The 16,640-nt window shown below is 38.1% G+C and overlaps 1 protein-coding gene across 18 annotated transcripts in view; it reads right to left on the reverse strand.

Annotated features, from left to right (window-relative positions):
- Window positions 1-16,640, reverse strand: part of ANK2 (ankyrin 2) — a 722,246-nt gene that overhangs the window by 45,765 nt on the left and 659,841 nt on the right. For 14 of the 18 annotated variants that reach the window (XM_047799241.1, XM_047799252.1, XM_047799247.1 and 11 more), the window contains 4 exons: window positions 7,730-7,954; window positions 4,730-4,884; window positions 1,867-2,078; window positions 929-1,133 (listed from right to left, as the gene is read on the reverse strand). In XM_047799241.1, coding sequence (XP_047655197.1) covers window positions 929-1,133; window positions 1,867-2,078; window positions 4,730-4,884; window positions 7,730-7,954 — 797 coding nt within the window. Of the gene's footprint in view, window positions 1-928; window positions 1,134-1,866; window positions 2,079-4,729; window positions 4,885-7,729; window positions 7,955-14,436; window positions 14,473-16,640 lie in introns of all 18 variants that reach the window. The other 4 variants (XM_047799258.1, XM_047799257.1, XM_047799254.1 and 1 more) reach the window with 1 other exon arrangement.

A 16,640-nucleotide genomic window follows, 5' to 3' on the forward strand; every position in this document is an offset into this window, starting at 1 on the left:
TTAATAATAATTTTTTATGTCGTATTACTAAACTTACGGGGTAAGGTCTTAATGGTTTGCTATCATGAGTACAGAAAAAAAAAAACTCATTAGTAAGAAGGGAGAATTAAAGAGAGAACAAAATAATGGTGAAGGAGAAATGAAAAAAATTCCAACAATACCCATTCAAGCAGAGATGGTTATTATTCCTCCCAACAAAATATGAGTATTTATTAATGCCAGTACCATGTAGTTATTGTCATATAGGGAAATGAATCAGTCAAATTATGTAGTTCTAACACAGGTATAATTTGTGGCACTGTGGGCAGAGACAACCAATGTTCTGTGAATGTTTTTCTGGAGTTTGGCAGCTGACCAAAAGTCCCTACAAACGCCAATTGAAAAGACCAAAATTCAGTTAGCCACTAAAAATCTTCACTTTGTTTTTTCCAAAGGTAGTCCAACAGATAAATGATAAAGATATAACCAATTTCTGGACAGAAAATTTTGAATTATTGGGTATAATAATTTAAGATACTATTTATTTTTCAACAGTGATGTCTTCAAGGAAGACTTAAACTTGGGTTTTAAGGCATATGGGTTAGGATTTGAATCCCAATTCTGCCAGATATTTACGGTATAATCTCAGGAAAGTTACATAACTCCTCCCAACCTTGACTTCCTTTTCAGTAAAATGGGCTTAAAGTTCCCTCATAGGGCTACTGTGGAGATTAAAATGACAATGCATATTATGTGTCTAAAAGTCTGGCATACAGGCTTTATTTAGGAAATATCAGTTCATTTCCTTTCCCATTTCACATCCCTCGTGCTTTTGTTGAATTAATGCATATAATCCTGCAGGCATCTATGGCTAAAGTAATTTCATATTTACAACAATCTAAGTTTCAACTTTCAGAACTTTTTGTCAAAATAGTCACATATGACTCACCTGTGATGCTGCATAGTAATCTTAAGGTTGGTGCATCTCCCCCAAAACCATTCAACATGACATCACTTGAAGCTTTGGGGACAGGAATGGTCATGGTAATTGGCTTGTGAAATTTTCTTCTTCTAGGTTCCAAGGTGACTATAGGGCTGAAGGTAGCTTTGTTGCCTAGGATCTTCTTAACCAACTCACTGTGCATAGGTTGAGCCTTTTAAAAGAAAAGAAAAATATTAAACAACATATCCTTATATGCCATATCAAATTTCTTTTTTTTTTGTCTTTTTGTCTTTTTCTTTGTTGTTGTTGTTGTTGTTGCCATTTCTTGGGCCGCTCCCGCGGCATATGGAGGTTCCCAGGCTAGGGGTTGAATCGGAGTGTAGCCACCGGCCTACGCCAGAGCCACAGCAACGCGGGATCCGAGCCGCGTCTGCAACCTACACCACAGCTCAACGGCAATGCCGGATCGTTAACCTACTGAGCAAGGGCAGGGACCGAACCCGCAACCTCATGGTTCCTAGTCGGATTCGTTAACCACTGCGCCACGACGGGAACTCCGCCATGTCAAATTTCTTAATGCATTGCTTTTTATCTCAAAAATCAGTTTTGGTGGCTTCATATATGGCCATTGTAAGTTTAGTCCTGTTACCAAGCACTCATAAAACTTTGTGAGACCTTTGTGAGATCTCATCAGTGGCTAACTGATTCTGTACCCACTTAATTCCCATTTGAAAAGCTGATTTTTTTAAATTTTGGCTGTGCCCATGGCATGGGTAAGTTCCTGGGCCAGGGGTCGAATCCATGCCACAGAAGTGATGGGTGCCACAGCAGTGACAACAATGGATCTTTAACCCGTTCAAGCCACCAGGGAAATCCCAAAGAGCTGATTTTTAATCACTAGAATAAAATCCATGGTAGGTTAACTTGCATTTGATGTGTCATACCTGGAGGCCTACACGGATCCGCTTGGTGAGCGCCCCCTCTGGGAAGACGGCCTGCACCTGCGGCACCACTGTGCTGCTCAGCACACCGCCCTCTGGGCCAATCAGGTTGCTGTCCTGTTTGATGCGAGACACCACTGCAAAGTACTGTGGGAAGTCACGGGTGATGATGCGGCAGATTCGTTTCTTTTCTAGGTCTTCCGGGCTGTCAAGCACTGAGATAAGAAATGACCCATCTTCATAGAGCAAGGGTTTCCTTCTGAGAGCATGCTAGCAAACTCACCAACACAGCTAATAGCGAACAGATATAGCAGCAAAACACCTTTTTTTAAATAATAGGAAAATTTAAAAGGCAAGGCTATCCCAACACCACCAGGAAAAACAAAAAACAAAAAACAAAAAACCTGCCGTCTTTCAAGACTTGTCAGTATTTAGTTGGTGTGTTTTATCTCACTGTGAAAACTAGGTCTTTCCAGGGCATTGTAAAAGAAAAGCATCTTGTTCCAGCTGCAGTATTGCAAGGCTGCCTTTGTAAATGAGGGGGTTTGAGGGCAAACCTGAAATGAAAAAGGACCTGTTCTATTCTTGGTTCAGTGTGATAGAGAGGAAATTATTTATGGGCTCCTTTTCTTTGCAATTTCAAAGCTGGCTCAAAAACCAGTTATTGTGGCTTTAAGAAGTAATATGGCCCTTTCCATTCTCAGGGCAATAGTACAGGAATAAAATCTGTCTTGGCAGGGTAAGGTTTGTGGTCTGTGTGTTCACTTCAGTGGCCTGGTTATCTCTGAGATAGTCGCTGGGGACATTAAAAAAAAAAACCATCAGTGATTATGAATTCATGGTTTCAATATTCATCTGAAACCATTAACTTACCAAACAGATTATCTAACATCAGGAGAATGGGGTAATGGGCTCTTTCTAAATTGCATTAGTGTAGATATGTAGAGCATTATGAAAAAAATCAGACTGGTTTAAAATGTAAAAAATGTGAATTAAGTGGATTACTGAATTTTAAGGGATTATGGAAAAGGTGTTCATTTTTAGAAAGACTTTACGATTCTTCCAGATGTACAAACAGCAACTATATTTTTCTTGACTATTGAAAATAACTAGATTGCCAAAGCTGGAAGTTCTAGGATCTGATCATACATAACTGAAGATTGATGTACTGGCAAATATTAGCATATGCTTATAAAAGAATGTTTCCACATATAAGGAACTTAAAACTACGCAAATCCGATTCTCTTTTAAAATGAGCTTTTTATATATGTAAAAAGTTATAAGTGGGGGTCCCAACATAAGGACAAGACGGTAGTGTTAATGACAGGGAAATACGTCAGAGGGAAATATCTGAAACTAAATGCAGGCCAAAGAAATGGTTCCCGGCAGCAGAAGCAGCTAAATACTGCTTGGAACGAGCTTTATCAGTAAGAATACTTCTCTCTTCCTTTTGCTTGGAATATACTGACCTGTGCATCTAGAAGGCATAATTTGGCAGCTACAGCTCCGATTGGACCCCTAGCCTGGGAACCTCCATATACTGTGGGTGTGGCCCTAAAAAGACACAAAACAAAGTAAAATAAAATAAAATAAAATAGAAAGCATCATTTTCTCTTCCATCCACCTGCTGGCAAGGATAAGCCTGGCCTCGCTTCTTGCTCAACCTCAGCAGGATATAGAAAGAAATGCTAAAGCAGCTGCTGTCAGGCTACACTTTACTGTCCATGAGCCACAGCTGAAGCTACGGCCAGTGGTCCTGCAAAATTCTTAAATGTGATAAATAGCCACACAGCTGTGGGTCCAGCTCTGTGCGAACTTTGGCATGCTCTTGGCATTTAGGCAAAGAAGGTGCGCTATGTGTGTAGTTACGTAACACAGGACATATCTCCAGTTATCAGGACTGGGACCACGTTTCTCATGAGGCCTGAGAACGAGCCACCTCTCTCTAGTTAAAATAAGATATTTCAACCATAGGCTAAATGGCTCAAGCTGGATTTGGGATTTATGGAGATGAAAGCCCTAATGAAAAATAAGTTCCTTAACTATAGGTGTGGGTGTGTATATGAAATTCAACCCTAGCTAACTCTCTGTTCCAAATATGTACAGAAGTTTGAGTGAAGATAATTTTCCTATCTCCTTAATAAAAAGGTAAAAATATATTATCCTGTAACGCACTAGTTATGGGTATATGGAAGTTCTCTTATAGAAAAGCTTAGCTCTCTTTATCAGTGTCTTAAATATCTAAATGTTCAGTTGGACCTTTTTTAAAAATCATGGATTTATTATCCAGTATCAGTTCCTTTGTTATGAAACAAAACTATCCATTCTGTCTCGTGTTTTAGCAAAGTTTATACTCAGAGATGGGCTGTATCGCCTTATTAAAATGAGATAGTTACTATTTCTTTTAATTTCTTAAATGTAACAGAAGTAAGACTAGGCAAATATACTGTGCAGTCTGATGCATCACCATTGAAACACAGCAGAATACATGCTGTGGTAAAAAATAGCAAAGAGACACATTTGTTACCAAACCAACCTTGGCTCTGCTGGCTGTCCTCCTGCAGGAGAGCTAACCAACTAATGCTGGGTTGTGGTGAAGGCAAGTGCAGTGTTTATTACAGGTGCCGAACAAGGAGTCTGGGCGGCTAGAGCTCCTAAGACCTAGACTCCTGGTTTGGTGCCTGTGATTAACGGCACACGTTCCTTCAGCTCAGGCCTGGTGTCAAGAGATAGGCATCACTGCATGCAGGCAAGTGGACCCAAGATGGATTCGGAAACACACACACACACAGCTCTCGGTTATAAAGAAATGCATCATATTGAGCTTCCACTTGAGAATCCTTTTTAAAGCTTTACTGTGAAGTACCTTCATCCATGCCATTGAGGATTTCGTTCAGTTCGTCCTCAGTGTATTCACAGTAATGCTCTTTCCAGCTGTCCCCGTTCTCACTGCGCAGGACGACCAGTTCCCTCTCCTTTCCTCGAAGGGCGGCAAAATGAGGGATCTCCACGATCACAGGCCTGACACAGTAAGGCAGAACATTCAGTGTGGACAGGAGCTACCCAACAGCAAGACAAGCACCTTGACTCTGTCTGTTGCAAAGTGACCTGGAATTCCTCTCTTCCTGGGGACAGGGACACAGCAGGCCAACCTCCGGAGCCCTCCGGCTAGCACATGGTCCCCCATTAGCTGACACTCTACCTCAGGGGCACCAGTCCTCAGGGACATGCCGCTCTCTTAAGCCAATGATGTTTCCCTGGGAGTGCATGTGGCATTCTGGAACTTCTCCTTTGATAAATGTAAGTATGACACATTTAACCAAAAGAAATGTACATGCATATCTATGACGTGTGCCCATCTCCTGAAAGGTTTTCTACAAGGTGCAAAATGACAAAATGGTTTCAGAGGGAAAATGGCTCATACGCTGCGTCATTTGATGTGTTATAAATGAGGAGATGTCAGAAAAGTTGACTAGTTGGGAACTGGAGAGACATGCACTCATGGATTTTTTTTTTCCCTCCTATTTTCTCCATTCAAGGAAACAACAGGCATGTGTACAATGTGGCCCTAATTGGGCAGCTTAGCAGAGAGCCCAATTGTGGCCAATACCTATTACATTCAGGATCCAGAACATGCACTGTCCTACTATTTTCAGGTTGCATTCACTCTCCAAATTTAGGGAGGCTTTCGATTTTTCAGTCCAGGTTGCTTTGAGACAGACTCCAAATTTATCATAACAACATCATAACTAGCACAGAGTACAACTAGGCAGATCTCATGCTTTAAACGAAAATGAAGGTCACAGCACTTTAAGGGAAAAGATATAAAAACATCACTCCAAAATAAAAGTCACATACCACAAGGTTCAGAAATGGTCCACTAAAGATAGGTTATACAGAATTTAAATCATAGAGAGGGACATGTCATGGGCACAATGACAAAAAGAGAAATCATATTGCAGAAGAAGGAGAAGAATGGGGGCCAGCAGCCATCGATTTGTTTTAAGTCACTCCTACCCAAGGAATTTGGTTCCAGGAGGCCCCAGCTGAAGGATGCGGCTGACCAAACTTTCTCCCTCATTAAGTGGGGGAGGAGCCGTTGGCAGGTGAAGTTTACTGAGTACATCCAAAGCAGCAGTGAAAGAAAGAACATAGGTAAGCTTCAGGTGTTGTTTGCCACAGAACCCCAGCGTCACCAGCTGAAGAACAGGGTGAAGTTTGGTTTCACCCTGCGTTTGGTTCTGCCCCCTCCATTGGTCACAAAGAGCAAGAACAGACACCCAGAGTGTACAATGGAGGCACGTGGAAGGAGGGCACATGGGGGTGGGAGCTGTCCCTACTGAGGTTCACTGCCAGGGCATGAGCCGAAAAAGAAAAAAAAAAAAAAATCTGCTCCACAGGAAAGACAAAGCTGTGGGGAATATAATAAAAACTCTGCCTTTGCAGCGAGGCCAGATGTTTTCATGGATATTCCTCAACAGATGTGACGATTATTAAAAAGCCTTACAGCTACCTGCGCACGAGGGAGGGGAGAGGGCCTGGCACAGACTATGAAAGGGTTCGGTGGGGAATACCCCAATCACAGTGGCATTTTCTGATGCAACCCAGAACTTCACAGGCTCCTTCTGAATCTCTGGTCTGTGTGACAGGAGGACGTGGGAGGTGGTTTCCATCACTGGGAAATACAGACACACTCCTTTTTCAGGTGTGAACACAATTTGGAGCAACCTGTTAATAGTTTGCTCCAAATCATAAGGCTTTAGAACGTCTCCTGAGTTCTCAAGCCAGAAGTCCTCTCCCCAGTGTGACACCGGCAAAGCAAAAGAGTTCATGACCAATAGGATTTTCTCCCAGTTTTTGAGCACAAAGACTTGCTATGACAAGACTTAAACACAATTAACTTGTTTCAAAATATTTTGAAACGTATCCCCTTCCAAAACGTCACTGTTTTGTCAGTTTTCAGCAGTAGCTATTCATTTCTTGGCATATTGAGATACTACTTAATATAATAGCAGCCATACAAACAGCAGAAAGGAGAAATGTTTATTTCCGGCTCAAAATTGCTAAAAGGAGGATGGCAGAAGTTAGTCTTGATTTTGTCCTCTTAATGAAATCTATGTCTAAATAAACTGCCAGTGTAATTTAGTGTTATCAAGATAGCACCTTTGATAACAGAAAAGACAAATCACAAAAGACTATATTTTTGGGTATTTTATAAAGAATACTGCTTTCCAAAGTGAAGATAATGGTTGTTTTAAACTATACAAGACTTTAAATTTCTGTTTGGAATAGAGCCGTACAGTTGACCCTGTGAACAACTATGCAGGTTCACTTATACCCTGATTTTTTTTTCAATAGTCAATATTACAGAACCACACAGCCCATCAGTGGTTCTTGAATCCACAGGTGCAGAAACTGGGATTTGGACAAAACTTTTATAGGAAAGGTAACTGTATACACACTTTCGACTGTGTGGAGGGTCTGAGCCTCTCACCCCTGCTGTTGTTCAAGAGCCAACTGTATTTTTTTCTCTATGATTTTACCACTTAAATCTCAGATTTAAAAAAATACCTACCATTGACTAAAACATGATTATTCATATTGGGAGTCTAGCAGCTATTACCGCATCCCAAGAGAAAGAAGTAATAGTTAACCTGAATGTTTAACCCATTAATGCCTTAAAATAAGAGGCATTGAAGTGGAGCCAAGCATTGAGGCATTACTTCTGATTTTTAAAAAAATTTCACAGGGGTCAATCTTCCTTCAAAATGTTTGGACGTACCTTTTTCCACTCCATCCTAGTCATTTCAGGTAGAGGACACAAGCTCATCGGTGACTAAGTGGGAGGTTTATCAGAAACCCTTACCCAAGGAACTGAGCACCAGAAGGTCCAACTTCAATCAGGCGACTGGCCAGGCCTTCTCCTTCCACCATTGGAGGCATTGTCGCCAGTCTATGGCGTTTGACCAGTCGGCAGGTGACTCGAGTTGGGGCGGTACATTTCCGAGGTGGAATAATGATACGGAGCCCGTTGTGTCTGCATCCTCGCATGGCGCCACCCCGGGCATCCACCATAAAACTAACCAGGAAGCTAAAAATTAAGAAGAAGATTAGAAGTGTTTTAAAATATTGAGGGCAGTTAAATACGGTTTGTCAAGTTAGTTTTTTTTCCCCATATACTCTGTTCTTAAAAGATCTCTTTTTTATTTTTAGGCGTGGTGGCCAAAATTTTGTCCTTAAAAGTTATTTTACTTTACACCCATGCCTTTAGTTTGGTTTGGCTGTTGTTTTAACTTTTGTATGATTTTGATCAGTCACTTAAGAAGAGTTCTGCTAATTTTTTTACAATGGTGATATTAAATATAAACTGTACATCAAAAATATGTCCAATTGACTTAGAAAGCAGAATGAAATTATAGAAAGAATACGGATGAGTCTCATTTTGTTATAAATGCAAGGACTTCTGCTTCCTTCCACATATGCCCTGGAAAATCCACATAATGAAATAATGTAAGGATAGAGCAGAGAGGAAAGACCACACTGCAGTTTTTCTAGGTTAGCTCAAAACTTGACTTTTTAAAATTACAACCTGTTCTGATCATTTTAATATAACTCCGTGACTTAAAAAAAAATTCATAGGTCTTCTCCCAAGATCAATCGACATCCAGGCATCCTGCTCCAACATCATCTTACCTAGGATGTCGGTTTATAACTGAATACACCCCCCCCCTCAAAAAAAAAGGAAGAAGAGGAAAAGCAAAATAATCGAGTGTTTTGGATAGGATCAATTTACTGGTTAAAATGCACTTTTTCACTTAAGTAGGAATCTCTCTGCTATATCATTCTAATTGATGGGGTGGACAGGAAGCAAGATTATAAATCCCCTCTATTCTGTGTCTTGAAGTGGAAAACCCTGGGCTCACGCTAGTGGAGGAAATCTGTGCATCATGATTTTCCCCAAATTATAATAATTTGCATATGGGAAATCATAGCCAGTAATTTAGAAATGTAAAGGCATCTCTTATTATTTTTGCTCCTTTTCTGCCAAGCTAATTGTTCATGAATAGGGGAAAAATGAGCCGAGGCGACTTGGTTTGTTTAGTGTACTAAGAGAAACGGTGTGTCTTAATTTTGACATTGTTTCCTTTGGGATGGTCTCGACAGATTCTGATGCAGCTTAGTTTGCATTTTTTGTCATTTTGTTAGTGTCACACTTATTCAAGTCTTGGAGGCACACTCACTTTGTCAAGGAGCAAAAGTTCAACCAGGCAATCTGAGAGCCGTGCACATATACACAAGGACACAAACAAACAGTGTGCACATCTTTAAACAAATAACATCACTGTCTTTCCCAATTTTCCTTGCATTTCCAAGAATTTTACACCAAAACAGAAAGAAGAAAACAACATATAGGTGTATTATGGATCAACCGATCGCTTAACCAGCTCGGAACTATACCAGCTTCATCACACCTAGATATTGCATCCACAACAACATTTAAAACATTTGAAAGGTATTTCAGCAAAGTCAGTCATGGGATAAAAACACAATACATTTGTGTTGTTTTGAGATAAGTGAAGGAATAATACCTTAGCATCCTCTTCACAGCAGAATGCAATTCATCATGCATACTATTAAACAGAACCCCTGTTGCTACTCAGAGAAGGAGCCCAGAGCGTCTGTCTGAAGCAGGTCATGCAGGATGAGACCATGAGAGGAGGCGTCACAGTCCTTCCCACATGCAGGAGCTGGTCCAGACCGACCAATTCATGCCCCCACCTCTATGTTCTTAGAATGGGGCACAAACTGGGAAGTATAATTAAGTTTGGAAGTGTGGATATTTCTAGTCTTCATCAAAACACACTGAGAAAATGTTGGCTGCTCTTATTAGGAAAGTATGAGTTTTAAAAAATTATTTTCCATTTGCTTTTTAAAATGCATTATTGGTCAAAAGAATGAAAGAACTGGTAACACTTCTAGAAGACTACAAAGATTTCTGTCTTTTTTTTTTTTTGTCTTTTTAGGGCCACACCTGTGGCATATGGAGGTTCCCAGGCTAGGGGTTGAATTGGAGCTGCAGCTGCTGGCCTACACCACAGCCACAGCCACGCCAGGTCCAAGCTGCGTCTGCAACAGAGACCACAGCTCAACAGCAATGCTGGATTCTTAACCCACTGAGTGAGGCCAGGGATCGAACCTGTGTCCTCATGGATACTAGTCAGATTTGTTTTCACTGAGCCACGAGAGGAACTCCAAGGTTTCTTTTCATTATTTTTATTTGACTATAATATTTATGTTGATTTTTATAAAGACTAGAAAAAAGTGACTTAAGTTTCAATAATGTGTTCCAAACTCATTTCCATATTTCTGACTTTCTCTGATATTTTTCATCTTTTGATTGCTAGCCCACTGTTAGTAATCAAAAGATGAAAGAGTGTCTCAAGAAGAGTGACACAAGATGAACAGTGACTCAAACTAGAAAGGAATTATCATAATGCCTCTGCTTACTATTATCAATCATCAATATTCTTTGTACCTTTTGAAGGCATTTAGGAAGTTTCCACATTCATGTTACATGCCATTATATTTCCACTATATTTATTTCCAATGATGGCTTATGGCCTATACAGTGTTTCCATTTAAAATATCTTCTAGCGGTACATTCACTATGGAGTGAATTGAAATAGCTACGTTCTTGGCTGCAGCAATGTTTAAATAGCTACATGTTTGATTACTTTCTCTGGTTTTGTGTCATTGACTGTTCCATTTAAAACCCTCTTTCGTTCTCATTTATTCCCAAATTTCTATGCTCCTTTTCTCACATCATTTGTTTACTCTCTATTAAGTGCCAGGTGCCCTGATATGAACTGTCCTAAGACCCAGAAAGTAAAGATGGAGTCGCTGCTTCTAAGATACTCAAAGTCTAAGCCCCAAATGTCACATGATGGCTACACTTATTTGGAATCACTTACTTTCCTGGTCAATGAGAAATGAATTTAACCACATAACAAGAGCCACATCAGTGCCACAATGGCAGTGACCTTGTTCTCCATATTTCTTCCTGTGTCCTCCACCCCACGCCTGTGCCTTGCACAATGTGAATGGAGCACATAGTAGGGAGCTAATAAATAATTGTTGAATAAGCGAATGAATGGAAGAGTGAGAAGGGTAAGCTGTGATAAGCTGTATACATTTATTTCTAATAGAGAAGAAGGTCAAAGTAGAAGGTATTTTAATCATTTGGTCTCTGGACACCAATCCAGACAGAATTCATTCAAATTACTCATAAAGCAGAAAAATGGCTGGGAAGGACTATCTTCAATGTTAAATATTCCTCTACAGGCATCTTCCCGCTCCAAAATAAGAGACCCAATATATTTTTATTTCCTGTTATGGGGGATTAGTAGAAAATAGGAGTAAGCAAAAACCGAAAGTTTGAATATACCAAAGTAAAGGATTTTATTAGGATTGAAAATTGTATGCAGGAAGACCAAAGACTGGGAAATAAAATAAAAGAACTTAAAGACAAGAGCTACAAGTGGATAAATTTAACTATATGTGTCTTGCTGTCATTAAGATCTGGAAAATTCTATTTAAGTTTTGCACCAAAATGCAAAGCAAATCGCAAAAATTAAGATTCCAATATGTATAATTTAGAGAAAAGAAAAGGGTAAATTTCTAATGAAAACCACTTTTGTGTCTTTATCAAATAACTAAAGGAAGTGGCATAGACTAACAAAAAGATACAAGCTCTAGTGAGGGAGTTGAGAGAAAGTGGAGAGAAAAGCAAAACGAAGATATTAAGAAATAAAATGATTAGAAGCCATGAAAGATTTAAATATTAATAGTCAAAATGAAAATGAATGTTTACAAATATAGCAAGAAAATATCCAAGAAAACCAGACTCAAATAATGTAATGCAGAGTGAACAATTAATTTAAAAGCTGACCATGTAGAACTATATATGAAAAGACGTCTTTTCTTCAAATAAGAGGAAATAAGAGAAATAATAACTCAAGTTTAGATCTAGGTGTTGATGAAAAGTCTTTTAGATAAAACATGCTACTCGGCTAATCCCAACAATTTATAATAATAAAAAAAAACCAGGTTAGCATTTGAGCATTTTCATTACAAAAAAAAGGTGTCACTATTTGGAGACATAGTACAATTAGTGGATCATTATTCTGCAATGTATAAAGACAAGCAAAAGGTATCAAAAGCATCAAAAAGCAGATTGTAAAAGACTATTTATATATATTTTTTGGGACCATAGGAACAAGTGAAGTGTTGGAAGGAGTGAGTGATGAGATGAATCAGTTCACACTTTAGAGTTGATTAAATAAATCTGATTTTCCCATATTTTCAGGAGAGTAAAAATTGGACAAGATAATGCCTATAAAGTTTGGAGATGAAGGGAACTGAAGTAAAAATATGTAATTAAGTATGTACTGAAGAGATGGTATATGGATCGAGGCTCAAGTCCTGTTTGTGAATCCTGATGAAATCCTCATCCGTCAATGGAGACGAATATCACCACTTAGAATGAGGATTAATCATGTGTGGATAAAGCACTTACACTCAATAAATGCTCATTCCCATCATTTTCCTTTCCCTATACCCATATGATTATATATATTTTGAATATCTTAAAAATGATAGCCCATTATAATATCTAAAAAGTAAGCAGAAACTGACATTTGTTAAATACTTACAATGAACCAAGGACTTTAATAAAGCAGTTTAATATGGCACTTGTATTAGTTTATGAGCTATACTATTTAAATAAGATATTAAAATACTATTATCACAGAGCACAAGATAATGCAACAAGTACCATGCTCCTTCCTGGATCCAGCTCTGACCTATCATGAGAACCATCTCTGTCCTGAATTGGTGCTGTAACCTTGCAAGTCACTTAGCATCTTTAGGTTTCAGTTTTCTCATCCATAAAGTGAGAGACTTGGATTAAAGTCTAAGGTAGCTTTCCGGTGTTCAAAGCTAACTAGGTTAGGCGATCTAATAGAATGTTCCATTTTAGACGTTCTGGAAGCATTCCTATTTGGAAAATAAACTGCACTTCCTCCAAGAACTACATGCTATTTTCTGTACGGTTAAAACAACCAACAAGCCATTTTGCAGAAAATGTATACACAGACTGCACTAAACACTGACTTAAGACTGTACAGACAAAAAAAAAAATCACGTAACATACTCGACTTTAACTATATATCTTGCTCTCCAAACGGAATTCAGCAATCATGCAAAGTAGAAATTCTTATTAAAGTTTTTGAAATTGTGAGCTATAATGTTATCACAATGTAAAAAGAATAAAAGCCAAAGCAACCCACCATTATTATGCAGATGACTTGCCTAGGAATACGGAGTTGATTAGCTAAACAGGTACATGCTTCAGAGGAGGCAGCAGAAAACAATGATTCCATTTTTATGAGGACTATATTCTTCACCCCCCAAATTACAAATCCTGAGATTTCCTTTTAATTCATCCAGGACCATGGGGTGGGGATGGGAGGAGATTGCGGCATTCAGAGTTAGTTATTGAGTGAAAATAGGAAAAATAAAAAGTCATCAGGGTGCTTCAGTGATCCACAAATACATAGCAAGAGGGCCTTCGATTAAATTTGGTTGCTGGGGTGCTGTGAGGAAACCGCACCATGAGCTCTTTCTCCTCTATAATTCCTTGAATTCCTTCCTAGTCTTCCAAACTCTATGAACTGAAAAACTGATGGAAAATGGCTTTGAAGAAAAATGCCTCAAACTTGTTAAAATCACCAAAAAAGTATTTCTCTCACTATGTTCATGTATAGAAACACTGCACTTTAGTGTGTCTTTCAGAAAAAGTGAAAGAATGGATATAAAGTTTTCAGAATTGGAAATTGCCTTGTTTGTAGATGGTCTGAAGTACTATGATGGATGACTGCACCATAAAAATACTGATTAGCAGCTTGGTAGGAACCTTTAAAAATAACTATTAAAATAACATAGAATAATGGGTATTTTTAGAACACTGGCTAGAAGCATACTATAGCACAATTTCCAAAATATCAAAAGTTTGCATTTCAAGCAGTACTAGCAAGCAAACGCACTATTAATAAGCTTTCAGCCTTTGGTTCACCCAGAATATAGTTTTTTAAAAATTCTGCGAAGTGACACTTAAAATCACAACCTATATTATAACTTGAAAATAGCTCAACCAATTTGCATAATTGTAGGAATAACATTTTTCAGCTCTATGTAACACTTTTTCTCACAAAAGAAGCTGAGATGTGGAGACCCATGACCAAGACAGGCTCTCACATTAGGTCTACATTCATTTTGGCAGAATCCCACCTAATTTCCAACAAAACAAAAAACACCCACTTTCTTTTCACCATAGAGAAAGGGGAATTCAGCAACAGCCATGATTTGGAGAATATAATTTTTTTTTTCTCTCTGTCTCTCTGGCTAGGTATCATGACACTAAAGCATCCTGAGGCAAGGAATTGCAGGAGGAAATGGCAAAAGAGGGAAAGGAATAGGCAACATGTTCAGAGAAGGAATTATGTGGAAGTTCACCTGCTGTTGTCACGATCAAGACATGGAGAGGTGCGGCTGCAACAGAATAGATACTTTAGCACAGAGAAGGATGAATAAAGTGAAATATAAAGAAGGAAATCAGAAGTGACTTTCAACTGAAATATAATATCACTTATATACCAATATAGTATTCATTGAGAAAAAAAGATGGAAATACAAATGAGATACAGCTCTATGCAAATGCTGAGAGAGGAGCCAGGTAGGTACAGGAGCTTTGTGGCAACTCCCAGGTTAGGGACCTGGGATATTATAAAGTCACCAGACATGGATTTGTAGCCTTCTTCAACATTGGCTTTTGTGGACACTTAAAATCTAAACGTCCAAGAAGCTACAAAGCAAAGGTCATTCATCACAATGAAAGTTACAAAGTCTTCGATTTGATGGATGTAGTTTTGCCTCCAAAGCTTTTCATTTATAGTTTTGATACTTTCAAAATAACGGTAATGCCTTTGGGGGCTACTACAGGAGAAATGCAAACAGAAAAGGCACAATTGAAAAAATAGCTCCAATGACAAACAGTAGCATGAAGTAGAAGGCAGAGTAGGTAACATTAATTACCTACTAGTAGGTAACAAAAAACTATGCAAAGTTCCAGAGCTTTTTTTTCAAGACTTTCATTCCCTGGTTTGAGGACTGCTGTCTCCTTGACTGGCCATAGTGTTTAATTCCACTTTATACTCTTCTTCTATCTGAATCTGTTCTTCCTCCAAACACTACGTTAAGTTTTTAGAGTCCACTTGGGTTTCCAACACCTCATGATATACAAATGGATATACATATTTTTTGGACCAGGAATCTAACCTCACAAAACTGTTGCCTTGCTGCTTATAAAAAAAATTTTCTTCACCCAAAAGAATTTACCTTCATGACCTTAAATAAAACAAAACAAAAAAACCCTACAGGGATTGAAATACATTAACAACTAAATTAACTGCTATAGGTACTTAGATAAATATTAACATTGTCAAGTGAGAAAGAAATTTAACTTCCTTGCATTTCACTCTTTGAGCTAACATCTTTTCATGTTTCTCTTCTTTTTTTTTTATAATACTTTTATTTTTTTTTGGCTGTACTTGTGGCATGTTGAACTTCCTGGGCCAGGGATCAAATCTGCACTTACAGCAGTGACAATGCCAGATCTTTAACCCACTAAGCCACCAGAGAAGTCCTTTTTTTTTTTTTTTTTTAAATGAGACTCTATTTTTATGAGTAGTTTTAGGGTCACAGTAAAACTGTCTTCAACACATTTTTACAAAACAGAAGTCCTTTGAAAGATTTTTAATGGCCTTCTAGTTACTATAATATCTTATAATATAACATGAATTGGCATTTAATTGTTGACACTTGGTTGTTATTAAAGAAAACTATAAGAATAAAGACCCTTGAAATAATAATATTTAAAATGAGTCATGAAACTGGTATTGCTAGAAACTTGTGCCTTACATCTGCCGATTCATTATGTATTTATGAAATAGAGAACTGTAAAACTCAAATTCTTGTCCAAGCTCGTACTGGGTGTGATTATGACTTGGATACTAGAAATAATTATTGGCTAGACTGTGAATCAGTAATGCAGCTTTTTCAAGAACAACAATGAAATATTACTGTCAGCCTTTCTTTTGCTAGATCTTGGCTGTATCTATTGGGCAGAACAGATTTTTAAATCACTGATACTATTGTCTTAGAGTGATAGACATTAGTCATTGGAAACAGTAGAGATAAAAGAAAATCACTAATTCTGCCTATTGGTAGAAGGTATGTCTTTTACTCATCTAAAACTCCTTTAGTCTAATAATGTACAAAATTAGTGACATATTCATATAAAAGCTAACTTTATTATCCCATCTATCAAATTTTTTTTTATTACATTTTGGGCAGATTTTAAAGTGGCTTAAGAATTCACTCAATTAAAAAGAAATTCAGTTCCTTCAAAACTACATGAAAACTATTATGCAGGAACCTGATATATAATGAATAAAATTAGAAGAAATCATTGTTACATGGTATGCTATTATAAATGTTATCCACATACAATCATAGCATGGTAGCTTTAAAATACCATCACACTCAGAACTACTGAGTTTTCAATGATAACTACTCATTCTGTTAAGAGTCGTCTTTTGCACTGTGTTCGAGTACTATAGCAGAGACATAACTGACAGATTACCTGATAAGGATAATAA

This window comes from Phacochoerus africanus, chromosome 10 (assembly GCF_016906955.1).
Source record: "Phacochoerus africanus isolate WHEZ1 chromosome 10, ROS_Pafr_v1, whole genome shotgun sequence".
Taxonomy (NCBI): domain Eukaryota; kingdom Metazoa; phylum Chordata; class Mammalia; order Artiodactyla; family Suidae; genus Phacochoerus; species Phacochoerus africanus.